This window comes from Erinaceus europaeus, chromosome 19 (genome assembly GCF_950295315.1).
Source record: "Erinaceus europaeus chromosome 19, mEriEur2.1, whole genome shotgun sequence".
Taxonomy (NCBI): domain Eukaryota; kingdom Metazoa; phylum Chordata; class Mammalia; order Eulipotyphla; family Erinaceidae; genus Erinaceus; species Erinaceus europaeus.
This window is the reverse complement of record NC_080180.1, coordinates 49,154,346-49,171,072: the sequence shown is the minus strand read 5'-3', so window position 1 is coordinate 49,171,072 and position 16,727 is coordinate 49,154,346. Positions and strand designations below refer to the sequence as shown.

The window sequence follows — 16,727 nt, the reverse complement described above, 5'->3', positions numbered from 1 at the left end:
ATAAGCTGAAATGTTCACCTTTTAAATTTACTGGCTGATGAGTCATTGTCATGGAATAGGCACTTTAGGAATTATTAAAACAATAAAAAAATCATTAATATTGTTGGGGCATTGATGAGGACATTACGTAACATTAGCCAGTTGTGATTTCTATGCTTTGATGTATTAATTCACAAGAACACTGAGAAGTAATTTCATGAATGTGATTTATCTTTTTGCTCCCTTTATCTCTTTTTTAAAGACTTTTTTCTTGCCACGCAGGCTTTTTAATTATTATTATCTTTATTTATTTATTGGATAAGAGACATCAGAAATCAAGCAGGAAGGGGGAGATAGAGAAGAAGAGAGACAGAGAGATATCTGCAGTACTGCTTCACCACTTGTGAAACTTTCCCCCTGCAGGTGGGGATCAGGGGCTGGAACTTGGGTCCTTGTGCACTGTAGCATGTGCACTCAACCGGGTGTGTCACCAAACCCCTTTATCTCTTTATTTGAGCCTTATACTTTAGTTTCCCCTATTTTGTGAGTGGATGAAGAAAAGACTAATGAGTAACACAGTAAGTTTCACCACATTATTATTTTGCTATCTATCTATCTATCTATTTGCTACTAGGGTTATTGCTGGGACTCAGTGGTGGCAATAGGAATCCACCAATTCTGGCAGCCATTTTTCTCCTTTTCTTTTTCTTTCTACTTTTATTTGATAGGACAGAGAGAATTGGGGGGGGTCGGTTAAGTGCACCTAGTATGAAGCACAGGATACAGATTCGAGCCCCCCACTCCCCACCTGCAGGGTGGATGCTTTACAAGCAGTGAGGCAGGTCTGCAGGTGTCTCTCCCTCTCTCTCTCCTCTCAGTCCTGTCCAGTAAATGAAAAGATGGCCATCAGGAGTCATAGATTCATGGTGCCAGCACTGAGCCCAGTAATAACACTGGAGGCAAAGAAAAAAGAGAGAGAGAGAAATTGAGAGGGGGAGATGGAGATAGGTAGGGAGAGGAAGCGAGACACCTGCAGACCTGCTTCGAAGAACCACCCCCCACTCCCAGCCCCCACATGCAGTTAGGAGTAGGGTCTTGAACCTGTCCTTGAACATGGAAATCTGTGCACTTAACTGGCGCACCACCACCTAGATCCCCAGAAGTTAATTCCTAAAAAATTACATCTCAGACATTCAAAAAGTATAATGAGATTCCTTGTAACTAACTATTTTCACACTGATAAAATTCCTACTTTTCCTTGACTCTTTTAAAAAGAAATAATAGGGAGTCGGGCGGTGGCGCAGTGGGTTAAGCGCACGCTCCCCACCTGCAGGGGAGTCGCTTCACAAGCAGTGAAGCAGGTCTGCAGGTATGTATCTTTCTCTCCCCCTCTGTCTTCCCCTCCTCTCTCAATTTCTCTCTGTCCTATCCAACGACAGCAGCAGCAACAACAATAATAATAACCATAACAATGATGGAACAACAAGGGCAACAAAAGGGGAAAAATGGTCTCCAGGAGCAGTGGATTCGTGATGCAGGCACCAAGCCCCGGCAATAACCCTGGGGGCAAAAAACAAAAAAAGAAAGAAAGAAACAATAGTCTACACATAGCAGAGAACCTGTGCGCACCTCCAAATCCTGTTCCCCCTTCCCTCCAGAGAGATATTTTTTTTATTATTTTGTATTTATTTAAAAAGGGAGACATTAACAAAACCGTAGGATAAGAGAAGTACAACTCCACACAATTCCCACCACCAGATCTCCGTATCCCATCCCCTCCTGATAGCTTTCCTATTCTTTAACCCTTTGGGAGTATGTATGGACCCAAGGTCATTGTGGGACGCAGAAAGTGGAAGGTCTGGCTTCTGTAATTGCTGCCCCGCTGAACGTGGGCGTTGACAGGTCGATCCATACTCCCAGTCTGCCCAGAGAGACAGTTTTATACTCAAGTGGAACTCTGTCTTTCTAGTCTGTGTGTCCATAGATGGTAGGTGGCCAAGTTTTGTTTATTTCTAAGTAGCAGTACTATGTCAGGAGCACAGGTTAGTGTATTCACCTCTCTGTGTGTGTATGCTCCCTCGATCACTGTACTTCGTTGGTATAGCAAGAAATACATTTTCTGGGGGCCTGGTGGTATCACAGCAGGGTAAGCACACATGGCTCAAAGTGCAAGGCCCAGTATAAAGAACCCGGTTCGAGCCACTGGCAACCCACCTACGGGGGGGGGCGCTTCACAAGCAGTGAAGCAGGTCTGCAGGTGTCTATCTTTCTCTCCCCCTCTCTGTGTTCCCCTCCTCTCTTGATTTCTCTCCATCCTATCCAGCAGCAACAACAGCAATAACAACAATAACAACAAGGGCAACAAAATGTAAAAAGTGGCCTCCAGGAGCAGTGGGTTCATAGTGCAGGCACAACGATGACCCTAGAGGCAAAAAAGAAAAGAAAAGAAAAGAAAAACGAAATAATTTTCTTCCCCAACCCACATTAAATTATGAAAGAAAAGGAACTATGACGATGCCATAAGGTCATCGAGATCAAGGTGGTTAGCTTCCTGGCTTTGTCATGAGCAAGACCTACGTTCAAGTGTGACCTCCAACACACTGGGAGAAGCTTATCTTGCTCTCTGGCATCTGTCTCTTTCTATCTGATAAAGTTGACCTAGAGCAGGGATGACAAACTCAACTAAACAAAACAGTCAACAATAAAAATATTAGGAAAAAAGAAACGAGTACAGTCATGGGTTCTTTGGAATACAACTAAAATAGGACTACTAACTATCTACAAAATGGAGACCCCCCCAACTCTTCATATGAACTTTTCCAGCCTTAGGGTGCATGATTAGTCAACAATTTGTTTGGCTTTATATATTAACTCTTTTTTTTTCAGCCACCAAGTTCCAGATGCTAACATGATGCCAACTGGACTTCCCTGGACAGACGACCCACCAATGTGTCCTGGAACCCTGCTTCCCCAGAGTGCTGCCCCACTAGAGAAAGAGAGAGACAGGCTGGGAGTATGGATCGACCTTTCTATACCCATGTTCAGCAGGGAAGCAATTACAGAAGCCAGACCTTCCACCTTCTGCATCCCATAATGACCCTTGGTCCATAATTCCAGAGGGATAAAGAATAGAAAAGCTAGAAGGGGAAGGGATGGGATACGGAGTTTTGATGGTAGAAATTGTGTGGAGTTGTACCCATCTTATCCTATGGTTTTTGTCAGTGTTTCCTTTTTATAAATAAAAATTAAATATATACATATATATTACTGACCTAACTGATCTTGCTTGTAAAAGGAGTTTCTCCTCCTAGTAGCAGATTAGAATAGAGTAAGAGACTGATATAAGCAAGATAAAGGTAAGAATGAAATCATCTCAAACACAGAGGAGGAAAGGACACAGAAAAAGAGCTGACTTCCCTGGACAGAGGACCTCACCAATATACCCTGGACCCCCACCTCCCCAGAGCCCTGCCCCACTAGGGGAAGACAGGGACAAGCTGGGAGTATGGATCAACTTGCCAATGCCCATGCCCATGCCCAATGGAGAAGCAATTACAGAAGCCAGACCTTCCACCTTCTGCACCCTACAATGATCCTGGGTCCATGCTCCCAGAGGGATAAAGAATAGAAAAGCTTTCAAGGGAGGTGATGGAATACGGAACTCTGGTGGTAGGAACTGTGTGGAATCGTGCCCCTCTTATCCTGTGGTTTTGTTGGTATTTTTTATTTTATAAATAAAAAAGGAAAAGCTGTCTTCAAATGAGGCTGGGCTGTAGGTTCACAAATGCTGATCTCTCTGTCATGTCTTCCTTTCACAAGCAGTGAAGCAGTGCTATGGTGTCTCTCTCTCTCTCTTCCCTTTCCCTCTCAAGTTCACTTTGTATTATTAAATAAATAGCCTGATAAATCAAATTTAAAATAAATAATATTTGATCTTCACAAAGATGCAGATACTTGGTTTTCATAGTCATATTTCTTTGTACTTAGTATCACTTTCTATCCACTAACTCCTATTTTCACTAAAAGTTGACTTGCACTTTGCACCACTGACAAATACTCATTTGAGGGGAGTGATTGGTTTCCATTTCAAACAGAAAAATTCTGGGTGATTTTTCATTAAACTGCTCTATTCTTTTCACCATGAAGGTCATTCTAGACAGTAACAAATGCATTTTGCTTATAATTCAGTGCTATTTTCAGAGTCCATTATTTTTTCAGGAGGAGATAGCTAACAGACAAAGAGGAAATTCTCAAAGGTGCATAAAATCCTTTATGCCTTTATGGCTAGTGACTTTTACCTGAAGAGAGGGAATAGACGACTTCGGCATTGTTCCCTTCATCAATATCCTTCGCAAAGATGGTTGTAACCAACATATTTGCTGGTTGGCCTTCCAGGACCTGTCATTGAAACAAACGGCTTAGAAATCAGCGAATTTTTAGAAAGGAAAATGATCACACCTCTCCGTGAAAGAACACACCACTACTAGGCATTTTAAAACTCTCTATAAATCCACACACAAATCAAATATCTACCACGTTATAGTTCTATGGTTGTAACTCCATGAAAGAAAAATCCACGTAGCAAATTTAAATCCTTTAACTTGCTCTGAGCTAATCATGTGGGAGCATTTCAAGTCATTTTGATCTTACAATGAGGAAGTTGAGCTAACTACCCAACTTAGACTCGGGCTATAATTTAAGAAGTCGCTCATCTCCTCATTAATCACCTTCTCAGAACACATTTACAGACTGTGGTTATGACTCAAAATATATTAAGTAAAAATATAAACCTTTATTTTTTTCTTTAAAAATAAACATGCCTCACTTAAGAACATAGCTCCTGAATTCATAAGGACTTTTCAGGAATATTGAAATGTGTGTGTAGAGCTGGGCTCCAGGCTTAGAATCCTGAGGCCTGCATGGGGGCTTGGTGGAGGGTGAGCTGTGCTGACACCTGTCTTGGGGATGCTTGGAAAGGTGCCCTCATGACAACGATGCTGGAAATCAACATTCCCTCAACAAAGTGGTACTGAAGTTGCTCACTTAAGCTTCAGAATAGAAGACATATACGTCATACGCATCCGTGTACATATATACATAAGCATTTTTAGTCAAATCCAAACACCACAAAGCTCTCTTTGGTGGTTCCAGAAATCAAACCTTGAACCTCTCACAGGCAAGTCCTATGCACTACTGCTGTGCTATCTCCTCAACTCTATCCACAGGCTGTTTTAATGACACAATTTAAATCATAACCACATAGCATTTAACTGAATTTTATGGCAGAGGGAGTGTTCACTCAGTAGAGCACACACTCTACCGTGCATGAGAACCAGGACTTGAGGTCTCTGCACCACATGGGGCACCGCACCGACTGCACCGAGGGGAGGCTCCATGAGCAGTGGAGCAGGGCTGTGGTGACATGTCTCTCTCTCTCTCCCGCTTTCTTTCTTCTTGTTTCTCTATCTGAATTTAAAAGGGAGCAGTGAAACTGGCCAGCACAAAGCATGGTGGCGATAACAGCAGCAACAACATTGGTTTACTTTGAGACAATTCTCTTTAGGAAAAACTATGGATGGTGAGTGTAAGATTATTAATATCACTTTTGTGATCTGCTCAATATTCACAATATCTCATGTTCAGTTGTTTCTTGTAGCAACAGCTTCCAAACTTTTACTCACACAGCCCATTCATTTCTTTCCCAAGTATGAGCACCTTCAAGCGATATTTATTAACTATGTACATCACCTCATATGCTACAAAACACGGATGCTAAGAAGATGGAGAGCATGTTCAAGCAGAGAGAAGTTCTCCACATGCTCATAAAGCTCATTTGACAATCTCTGAACACATGTGTCTGTCGACTGTGAAACTATACACTGCCCCCCCCCAACTTTTGCTGACATCTTAGAGCTTAGTCTCAAGGGCTCTGAACGGAGACGTGGGTGGTGATGGGTTACTGCTGTGTCTGTAAACAGTGATGAAGTCACACTGTCAGAAAACAGCTGGATGTGCACATACACCCATCTTGTAATGTGGGTCTTTTTCTGCCGGTGATGTACATGATGTCTAGGTCTCTGTGAAGAGTGTGCACTGCCACCCCAAGACTGCTTGGGTAAATGCACACTTTTGACCACAAGGTGGTGCTCCAAACAAACAACTGAGAAGGCAGCAAACCCACAAGGAGCCTGCTTCACTCCACCAACCTGAATGTGTAACTCCTGGCCAGGGGGACACTGTGGGAAGGAGGGCCGGTTGTCATTGACGTCAGTTACCGAGATGTAGACCGTCATGGTGGCGTTTCGAGGTGGGGTGCCATGGTCGGTCACCAGGACAGTCATCTGGTGGTGCCCCTGATGCTCTCTATCCAGGGCCACCCAGCTGATGAGTTCACCTGAGGAACACGGAGCAGGACAAGGGAGGCTGACACTCTGCGCAGGAAGTCAGGCACATCTGACATAGTTCACAGAACAGAGAATCATACATGAAGCCCTGAGCAAAAGCACAAACTCTCTGGACCACCTACCTGCATGAATGACTTAGCTCTAGACTTGGGAGAATTTCTGAAGTTCCCCCTGGAAAAAAAAATGACACTTCAAATGTGTTATTCTTTATATTTCAAATTCCTGCCATTCGCTGCCATAACAGGACTGAAACAATGTATTTATAATAAAAAGGCTAAGATATTCTGAAGAGACATAATGACAACACAGATTTAGATTCACAGCATTCCCCTCACCATACTGTTAAATACAACAGAGAAATGAAGGTCCTCCCTGCTGACAAGGAAGACAGCTCAGCTTTAGAACTCAAGATGAACTCAGACCTCGGAGAATCTCGTTCAATTCTCAACACCACTACAAACTAAGAGCTGAGTAGTGCTGTCTCACTCTCTCCCTAACAATAGCTCTCCCTCTCTATACATCTATTTAAAAAATAAGCCTCCCAATCATCCACAGTGCTCCCCTCACAAGTATTCAATTTGGTTCCAGGTTCTGTGAAGAACTCGGAACCGTCTTCTCAGTGCTCCCAGAAGCAAGCATGGTCACACACAAGTAATTTACACATTGTCAATTATAGCATATGTGGCAGCTGTAAGCACTGCCTTAAAGTTATAACAACAACAGCATCAGCAACAACAACAACAACAACAAAAACAAAAACATTTTCACAGCTCAAACCTATCATTTCAGCCAAGAAAGATGGCACAGCAGATAAACTCTCAAGCTTGAAGTCCTAAGTTCGATCCCCAGCATTGCATGCGCCAGTGGTTACCCTGGATCTATCTCTTGATTCTCTCTCTCTTTCTCTCTACCAACAAAAATAAATAAATAAACAAATAAATAAATAAATACATCCGGTTTGCAGTATTCTTGGCAAGTTACTGACCTGCAGAATGTGCGCCCTCTGCTGGAAGGAAGAAATATTTTCCTGACTTACAGAATGAGGCTACTAGTCTTGTTCCTGGTGACTCAGAGCTGGATTCCAATTCTGTCCTACTACAGGGCAGGGAGTATCACTAACATAGGCTGCGGCATCAGTGGTACCTATTAGGCTCTACAAAGTGGGAATCTCTCACCTCTGTCACTCTGTGACACTGGGCACACGCCCTCACACTTTGATTCTGTTTCCCTAGCTAGCTGCAAATTATATGACTCATTTTATTCAACTTTGTTTTAATGAGAGGAATGCAGAGAGAATGGTGCAAAGGAAGAGGGAGAAATGGAGGGTTGTAGAGAGAGAGATGCTCCAGTGTTCAGCTCTGTCTTATGGTGGTGCTGGGAGTTGAGCCTGGAACTTCAGAGCCTCAGGTATGAAAACCTTCTGCATAACCACTGTGTTGTCTTCTTAGCCTGTATATGATTTATTTATAAGTAGTTATGGTAATTAAATGATAGTTATTTTGTAAAACAGACACAAAGGTCATGCCCAATTTGGACACATCACCAAATCCCAGATGGGCAAGGACTTTTCCTTATCAATTTGCACAGTATACACTTGGCTTGTGACAAGGTCTTTATACTTAATATCATAGTTAAGATTCAAAAATCCTCAGTATCTGCCCTTTCAAAATGAGAATGGGGAACTGTATCAATAGCGTGACATTGTGATGGTACCTGATGAGTTTTAGTTGTTGCATCAGTAACATCTATATTTTATAGAACATCTGAAGCTGTCTTAAAGACATCTAAGAGCCCAAAGAACGGTTGATGGAAAAATTGACTTTCCACAAGGAATTGTCCAATTCATCTCAAGCTGAACCCATAGTTGAGAATAAGAGCTAGCTATGTATTGACAATAGCTGGGTGTGAGTTAATGAAAGACTAAGTCACTCTAGTAAAAATTATATTCCAATTTTTAAATGTTTCTCTGTCTCTCTCTCCATATGCACACACATACCTCCTTCTCTCACTTTCTCTTTCATAATAAATAATGAACATAAATAAATGAATGAATATTTTCCAGGCTGGGTGGAGGCACACCTGGCTGACAGCACAGGTTACAGTGGACCTGGACCCACGTTCAAGCCTCCAATTCCCACCTGCAGAGGAGAGCTCTGGTGAAGAGCAATGAAGCAGTGCTCTAGACGTCTCCCCTTCTCTCTCAAGTTCTCTCTGTCTCTACCCAAACTCAGTGAATACATGAAAAATCTTTAAGAAGACTAACATCACCCCTCGTGGTCTGACATCTCAAATGAAATGCATATGTCTTTAATAAAAGTTCACAAGTTCACGATACTACAATTGCATAAGGTTATTTGCGAACAGCTGGAATTACAAGCACTCGCTTGTCCAGAGATTGAGCAAGCCCTGATACTACCTGTAGTGGGGTTCATCCTGAAGGACTTCCCACCGGACAGAAGGAAGTATGACAGCCGCCCGTTGCTCCCAGAGTCTCTGTCCCCCGCAGCAACCGTGGCGATGACCCCGCGGGGCAGGGGGCCCTCCTCCAGGTGCAGGAACAGCTCGTCCTGCCAGAAGGCCGGGGTGTTGTCGTTCTCATCCAGGATACGGACGGACACCCAGGTGCTGGCAGTGGGGGACAGGGTGCCCTCCTCAGGGTGGCCGGCGAAGGCCCTGAAGCGATAGGCCTGCCTGGATTCATAGTTGAGCTGCCTCCGCAGAGAGATGGCCCCCGAGTCAGGGTGGATGGTGAATAGGGCGGCATCGGCATTGGCCTCCAGAAAGTACCGGGGGGGCTTCAGGTGCACGTGTGGGACCCCTAGCCAGCCAGCCTGGACCCGCAGGACCTGGGCGGCCAGGGGCAGGGCCTCGCTCACCTCCACCTGGTACTCCAGGTCTTCAAAGATCAGGGCTGGGCGGGGGTCCTGGGGCTCCAGCACCACTGTCAGCTGGAGCAGGGCTGCCCGGGGAGGAAGGCCGAGGTCCTGGGCCCGGAGTGTGAGCATGAGCTTCTGGGGCTCCTCGGGCCCCAGGCTGGCAGTGAGAAACAGCACCCCGAGTCCCGGGTCCACGGAGAAGGCGGTGGGGTGCGGGCTGGCGAGGGAGTAGTGGATTCGGCCATTGTGCCCGCTGTCCCGGTCCTCAGCCCGCACGCGATACAGGGCTGTGCCCGGCCGGGTGCCCCAGGGGACATGCACCTCGTCCCAGGTTCTGGGGAACACCGGGGCATTGTCATTGACATCCAGCACCGTGATGTTGACCTCGGCACTGCTGCAGGCCCCTGAGCCCCCGAGTTGTGCCTGCACCGTGAGAGTCACAGTTGGCTGAGAGTCATGATCCAGGGGCTTCCGGGTGCGGATGGCGCCCAGCCAGGGGTGGATGGAGAACTGGCCGAGAGGGTCGCCAGAGGAGATGCTGTAGATCAGGGACTCTGAAGAGTCTGGGGATGGGGATGGAGAAAACAATCACTCTAAGGCAAAAATAACATCATGAAAGCACCCACTAGAATTGCTGTAAACACAAAACAGTGATGACAGATGTACTTAACCAACAGGGTCTATTTATTCACTGAATGGAGATAGAGAAATACTGGACGGGGGAAGCAGCATAGTGGTTATGCAAAAAGATTTTCATGCCTGAGGCTCTGAGCTCCCAGGTTCAATACCCAGCATCACCTTAAACCAGAGCTGAGTAGTGCTCTGTCTTTTCCCCTGTGCCACTCTCCATTAAAATAAATAAATGTTTTTCAAAAGAGACAGAGAAAAATGTTGAGGGAAGGGGGAGGTAGAGAAAGGGTTAGAGAGGGACACCTGCAGTACAACTTCACGGCTCTTGAAGCCTCCTCCCTGCAGGTGGGGGCCTGGGGCTTGAACCCTGGCCCAAATGCATGGCAAAGTGTGTGGTCTATCGAGTATGCTTCTGTTCTACCCCTCCATCTACAGAGCCTCACACATTCAGTTCTCTGAGAACAAAGCTCTCCAAACCTGCTGGGGGTGAGGCACGCAGTTACCACATGTTAGCGGACAAGGGTGAGGACCAACAGACAAGGAGGAAACCACATGCACCCAGGGGACGGAAAATGACTCTGGTCTTTATTCTCCCAGCAGGGAAGAGGGGAAGGCATTCATAAACTATCTGGAGGTGTCTGCTTCTTTTGTTGAGGGAGACAAGTCGTATGTCTGCTGATGTTTCTCTATGACATCTACCCAGGGATGCCCTCCTCCAGAAAATGTTATTGACTTACTGCCCCCAGGCTTATTCTAGGGCTCTGTGCCTGCAGGATTCCTCCACTCCTGGTTCCTTTACATAAATTCTTAGGGAAGAGAGAGAAGGAAAAGAAAGAGAGAGAGAGAGAGAAAGAGAGAGAGAGAGAGAGAGAGAGATCTGGATACAGGACAAGATCTCTGGGCCAGCAATTGTCTAAAAGAATTTTCTTTTACCCTGTAGCAAAATCTCTACCAGATGGTGGATTCTGAGTGAGTGCTGTGTGGACTAGTAAAACTCTGCAAATTGTTCAGATGAACAGTAAAGGAGGAAACATTGAAGTAAAAATGTTTTATATCGAAGTTGAAATACTACACAAGCTTTTTATTTATGATCTTACCGTCAGCCTAATGGTTGACAGTACAGTTGTTGACACACAGTTACAATCCCTCATATCCCTGTGACAGGTGTCTGCAAAACACCCTCAACTCCCTTTTCCACCATCATGCAGCAGGACGCCAAGTCCCTCTCCAGCCCTTTCCCAGAGTCCTTTGCTTTTGGTGCAATGCACCACACCCAGTTTAAATGTCACTTTGTGTTTTCTCATTTCTGTCCTTGTTTCTTAAGTTCTTCCTATAAGTGAGAGCAACCGCCTTTTTTTTTTTCAGGAGACAGAATGATGTGAAACTCTTTCCATAATGTACAAATGTGGAGAGAAAGGTAGCTGTGACAGCAAAGAAATTAACAGTGCATTTCTGTGAGGAAAAAAAGAATTCAAGTGTGCTTATACTTTGGGAAGTGGGCTGTAGAAACTGTATGAAAGAAACCCAGAGGTTGTGGGGTCTCCTCTATGCGTAAAAATAAAATTTACTCAGCAGTGAACACCCTGTGGAGAACAAGAGCTGCACCAACAGTGGACTTGAGTGTGACTCAGGAAGTAGGTACTTACTCAAGGCCTCCATGGCTTTCACCGTCCCCACGAGACTGTCTTCAGGCACGTCTTCATACACCGAGAAGGTGTACTTGGGCCTTTCAAATTCAGCAGGTGCCAGAGTCGTGTGGACGATATGAACTGTGACGTAGGCACTGGTGACAGATACACGCCCACCTCCATCTCGAGCTTGGACCATCAGCACCAGTGTCGTGGATTCCAGATGACTAAGAGCTGACAGCAAGTAAATGATTCCTGCAGATGGGGAAGAATCCCAAACCAGAGGACACGGTATAAAAACCCAAGGAGCCGACATCACAGCTGACTGGTGATGCTATGGTGATGGCTAATTCTTTTTTTTTTCTTTTACAAAATATTCATTTGTTAGTATACAGACAGAAATTGAGAGAGATGGTGGAGATAAAAGGAAAGGGGGTCGGGTGGTAGCACACCAGGTTAAGTGCACATAGTACACAGCGCAAGGACCCCCCCAAGGATGCCGGTTCAAGCTCCCAGCTCCCCACCTGCAGGAGGGGTCACTTCGTAAGCGGTGAAGCAGGTCTGCAGGTGTCTGTCCTTCTCTCTCCCTCTCTGTCTTCTCCCTCTTCTCTAAATTTCTCTCTGTCCTAGTAGAAAAAATGGCCTCGAGGAGCAATGGGTTCACAGTGCTGGCACAGAGTCCCAGAGACAACACTGACAGCAATATAGAAATAAATAAGCAAGTAAATAGATGAATAAATACTAAAATAAGTAGACACATACCTAGCGGTGAGGCAGTGCACACCCAGTAGGGTGAACAAGTTTTCATGCACAAGGTTCCAGGTTCAAAGCCCCAAGCTTTATGAGTAAAGAAGCAGAGCTGCAGGTATCTCTTCCTCTCCTCTATTTTTCTCTCTCTCCCTCTCCATATATATGTCACCAAGAGTGGTGCAGGCACTGAGGCCCACCAGTAACCTCAGTTCAAAAATAAAATGATAAAAATATAATGATATAAAAAACAAGTGCACAAAAATTTTCTCTAAAAGTAGTATCCTTAGTATGTAAAAAAAAAAAAGAGGGAGTTTGGCGGTAGTGCAGCGGGCTAAGCGCACGTGGTACGAAGCGCAAGGACTGACATAGGGAACCTGGTTTGGGCCCCTGGCTCCCCACCTGCAGGGGAGTTGTTTCACAGGAGGTGAAGCAGGTCTGCAGGTGTCTTTCTCTCCCCCCCCCCGTCTCCCCTCCTCTTTCGATTTCTCTCTGTCCTATCCAACGACAGCAACAACAACAATAATAATAACCACAACAATGATAAAACAACAAGGGCAACAAAAGGGGAAAAAAATGGTCTCCAGGAGCAGTGAATTCGTGGGGCAGGCACCAAGCCCCGGCAATAACCCTGGAGGGAAAGAAAGAAGGAAAGAAGGAAAGAAGGAAAGAAGGAAAGAAGGAAAGAAGGAAAGAAAGAAAGAAAGAAAGAAAGAAAGAAAGAAAGAAAGAGCTTCAAGAACACCTATCAATGGAAATACCAGAAGCAGCAGACGCAGCTCTGATTCGGGATAGTTGTATTCAACTAAATGGATACTTGAGGTTTAAAGGCACATCCTGTGTAGAAATTATCTACATAAAACTGTTTAAGGGGCAGGTGGTGACACGCCAGGTTAAGTGCTCACATTCCAGTGTGCAAGGACCCAGGTTCAAGCTCCTGATCCCTACTGCAGGGTGGTGAAGCAGGGCTGCAGGTGTCTCTCTGTCTCTTTCCCTCTCTACCTCTCACTCCCATCTCAATTTCTTTGTCTCTATCCAATAATAAATCATATTTAAAAAAGGGAAAAAATGTTTGAAGCAGTGACTTCTAGATACAGACAAGAATTACTACACAGATGCTCAGATTATTAGCAAAATGTGCTAGCACAACACATGGTAAATTGAGAAACTGAATGGAAAACTTACCTGTGCTAATGTTAACTCTGCTATTCTAGAAACATAAGCTTTTCTTGAAGTTTCAACCTTAGAAAAACTTACACAAAATGACCAGTAACTAAATGCGATTATTAGTCAACAGAGTTAACAGGAAAGAACTTACATTAGGATATGAGCATGAGATAGCAAGCTTTAACACAGCGTGTACACAGCAAACACCACACAAATGTGAACTATTATTAAGAAAACTGAAGCTGGGACTTGGACTGCAGTAACTATTCAGAAAAATGAACCAGAGAGAAGGTAGAGAACTCTGACTCCCGGCTGCTCAAAGTGCCCCCCCCAACACACACACACAATCCCTTCCTCCTGCCCTAAGTAGAGGTGCATGTATGATCAATCCTGCTCATGGAATACAGCCACAGAATAACTTCTTTATTTTTTGTTTAGGTTAATTTTACACACCAAGAGAGACAGTTCACACTACACAGGCTGTGTGCTTTGTCCTATGCATGTCTAGATCTTGGCAGCAGGGGGCACCCCAGAGTTGTAGTGTCTCTGAATGAGAACTCAGCTGGGCTCCGCAGTGGTAAATGAACCTGTGTGAGAGGCTCCAGCTGTGCCAAAAAATGAAAGGGAAATTATTTGGTGTGCTAACTGTTCTTCCTCTGGCCCTCTGTGAAAGTTTGAGCTCTTAGAACTTCTATGGTCACTGCCAACCAGTAAACCGACGACTTCCACTACACATTAAGTAGTCTTAGCCTGTTTCCAAAATCAACTCTTCCTCAAGAAGACTTCCAGACAGGATCTGGCTTCTCCTTGGAATGCCAAGAGGGAGAGGGAGGGCTGAGTGCAAAGCCCCAAGCATCCCGTTCCCGTGGCAATTACGGTTTCCCACGAGCACCGGGCTGTTGGCAGTCAGTCTGAGAGACCAAGGTTATGATTGCTTAATCTCATGATTAAATAACTGAAATATCAGATACTGTCTTGTGGAGACTCTTAAGAGCCAGATAACTGATCTTCTGGTGAAATAGATCTGTGTTGCTGTGTGTGGCTGTTTAATTTGGGAACTCCTATTTAAATTGGGTAACTCCTGAGTCTCTGGCCTTGTCTCAGATGTACCATTACTGTCAACTCCACTGAGCTCTAAGCATCCCTGTGGCAGCAAGTCCACCTAGTTCTTCCCTTATCTAATCAGCAACTATGATGCATCAACATTATGCTAGGAACTGTGCCAGTAAGTAGAGAGGCACTGGGAGCAGAATAAGGGGGGGGGGCATTAATTCAATAATCACAAAATGTGTGCTGATAATATGGAGAGAAGTTGTACTGGAATAGAAACCTGGTGCCTGATTTATCAATGCTGCTGGGGAGGAAGCTGCCATGTTCTTCTATTAGTCTGAAGGGTGAGTGAGGTCACCGAGGGGAGACGGGAGCAGGAGAGGGGACATGTGATCTAGGCAGAAGGGAGCCCATGTGCCCTGCATCAGGAAGGGAAAGCACAGCAGGTTCAAGGATAGAAAGTGGAAGGGGAGGAAGGGGAGGGAGGAGAGGAAGGGGAGGAAGGGGAGGGAGGGGAGGGGAGAGGAGGGGCAGCAATGTGTGGGGGTATAAGGAGTCAGCTCAGAGACAGAGAAAGATATTGCTAGAACTGAGAGCACAGAGGATTGACCAGGCCATGAAGAGCCTGGCAGATCACAGGAAGAAGGACTTGGTCTTGAGCCAAAGCACTACAGGAAGTCACTGAAAGGCAGGGGAGAGAAATGACCAGATCTGCCTTTTTGTATCTGAATAATGTCCACTCCATGCCTGTATTTTACTAGGCCTCTGCTGAGCCAGTGACAACTTTGGTGACTTTAAAAGCCAATTGTATGTAGTAGTGAAGCAATTTCGATGAGATGCCAGGAAGGAGCTTATACATGTCTTCAATGCTCACTGTTTACAAGAGAGATATGTCAGGATTAAATCTGATCTTTCATGTGCTGAATGTTTCATAACATTCACTTATATGTAAAGAGGAGTTAGAATATCAATTTTTCAGAAGTCGGGCGGTAGCACAGCGGGTTAAGCACACGTGGCACAAAGCACAAGGACCAGCAGAAGGATCCCGGTTCGAGCCCCCGGCTTCCCACCTGCAGGGGAGTCACTTCACAGGCAGTGAAGCAGGTCTGCAGGTATCTATCTTTCTTTCCCCCTCTCTGTCTTCCTCTCCTCTCTCCATCTCTCTCTGTCCTATCTAACAACAACAACTACAACAACAATAAAAAAGGGCAACAACAGGGAAAATAAGTAAACATTTTTTTTTTCCTCCTCCAGGGTTATTGCTGGGCTCGGTGCCTGCACCATGAATCCACTGCTCCTGGAGGCCATTTTTCCTCCTTTTTGTTGCCCTTGTTGTAGCTTCGTTGTGGTTATTATTATTATTGTCCTTGTTGACGCAGTTCGTTGTTGGATAGGACAGAGAGAAATGGAGAGAGATGGGGAAGACAGAGAGAGAGGGGAGAAAGATAGACACCTGCAGACCTGCTTCACCACCTGTGAAGCGACTCCCCTGCAGGTGGGGAGCCGGGGGCTCGAACCGGGATCCTAACGCCGGTCCCTGCGCTTTGCGCCACATGCGCTTAACCCACTGCGCCACCGCCCGACCCCCATAAGTAAACATTTTTAAAAAAGAATATCCATTTTTCTTGATGCCAGCATTCTCAAACAACCTAGACTGCCTATTAAAATCTGAGAGGGAAACTGAAAATAGTTTTCCCTGTCTGTAATACAAATCCCTTCCTGCCTTTCCTCTCCTACTAGGTATATAAGAAGTGACAAAATAGTAAATTAGGAGCTGGGTGGTGGCACACCTGTTTAAGCGCACACATGACCATGTGCAGGGACCTTGCTCCCCACCTGTAAGGGGAGGTGTGCTTTGTAAGTAATGAAACAGGTCTCCAAGTGTCCCTTTGTATCTCCCCCTCCTTATCTTCCCTACCTTTCCTACTTCTCTCTGTCCTATCCATTAAACAGAAAAGAAAAGAAAAAGAGAGAAAGAAGGAAAGAGAGAAGGGAAAAAAGAAGGAAGGGAGGGAGGGAGGGAGAAAGAAGAGAAGAAAGCAGAGGAGGGGAGGGGAGAGGAGAGGAGAGGAGAGGAGAGGGGGGAGGGGGAGGGGGAGGGGGAGAGGGGAGGGGAGGGGAGGGGAGGGGAGGGGAGGGGAGGGGAGGGGAGGGGAGGGGAGGGGAGGAAAGGGAATACTTGCTGGGAGCAGTGGATTCACAGTATTGGTGCTGAGTCCCAGCAATAACCCTGGTGGCAAAAAAAA

General features: G+C 45.4%; 1 protein-coding gene across 1 annotated transcript in view; it reads right to left on the bottom strand.

Annotated features, from left to right (window-relative positions):
- The window catches only part of DCHS2 (dachsous cadherin-related 2), a 256,998-nt gene that overhangs the window by 79,987 nt on the left and 160,284 nt on the right, over window positions 1–16,727 (bottom strand). The window contains exons 4-7 of the mRNA XM_060178924.1: window positions 11,536–11,772; window positions 8,800–9,822; window positions 6,186–6,373; window positions 4,278–4,377 (exon numbers count right to left, since the gene is read on the bottom strand). Of these exons, the coding sequence (XP_060034907.1) occupies window positions 4,278–4,377; window positions 6,186–6,373; window positions 8,800–9,822; window positions 11,536–11,772 (1,548 nt within the window). The remainder of the gene's footprint in view (window positions 1–4,277; window positions 4,378–6,185; window positions 6,374–8,799; window positions 9,823–11,535; window positions 11,773–16,727) is intronic.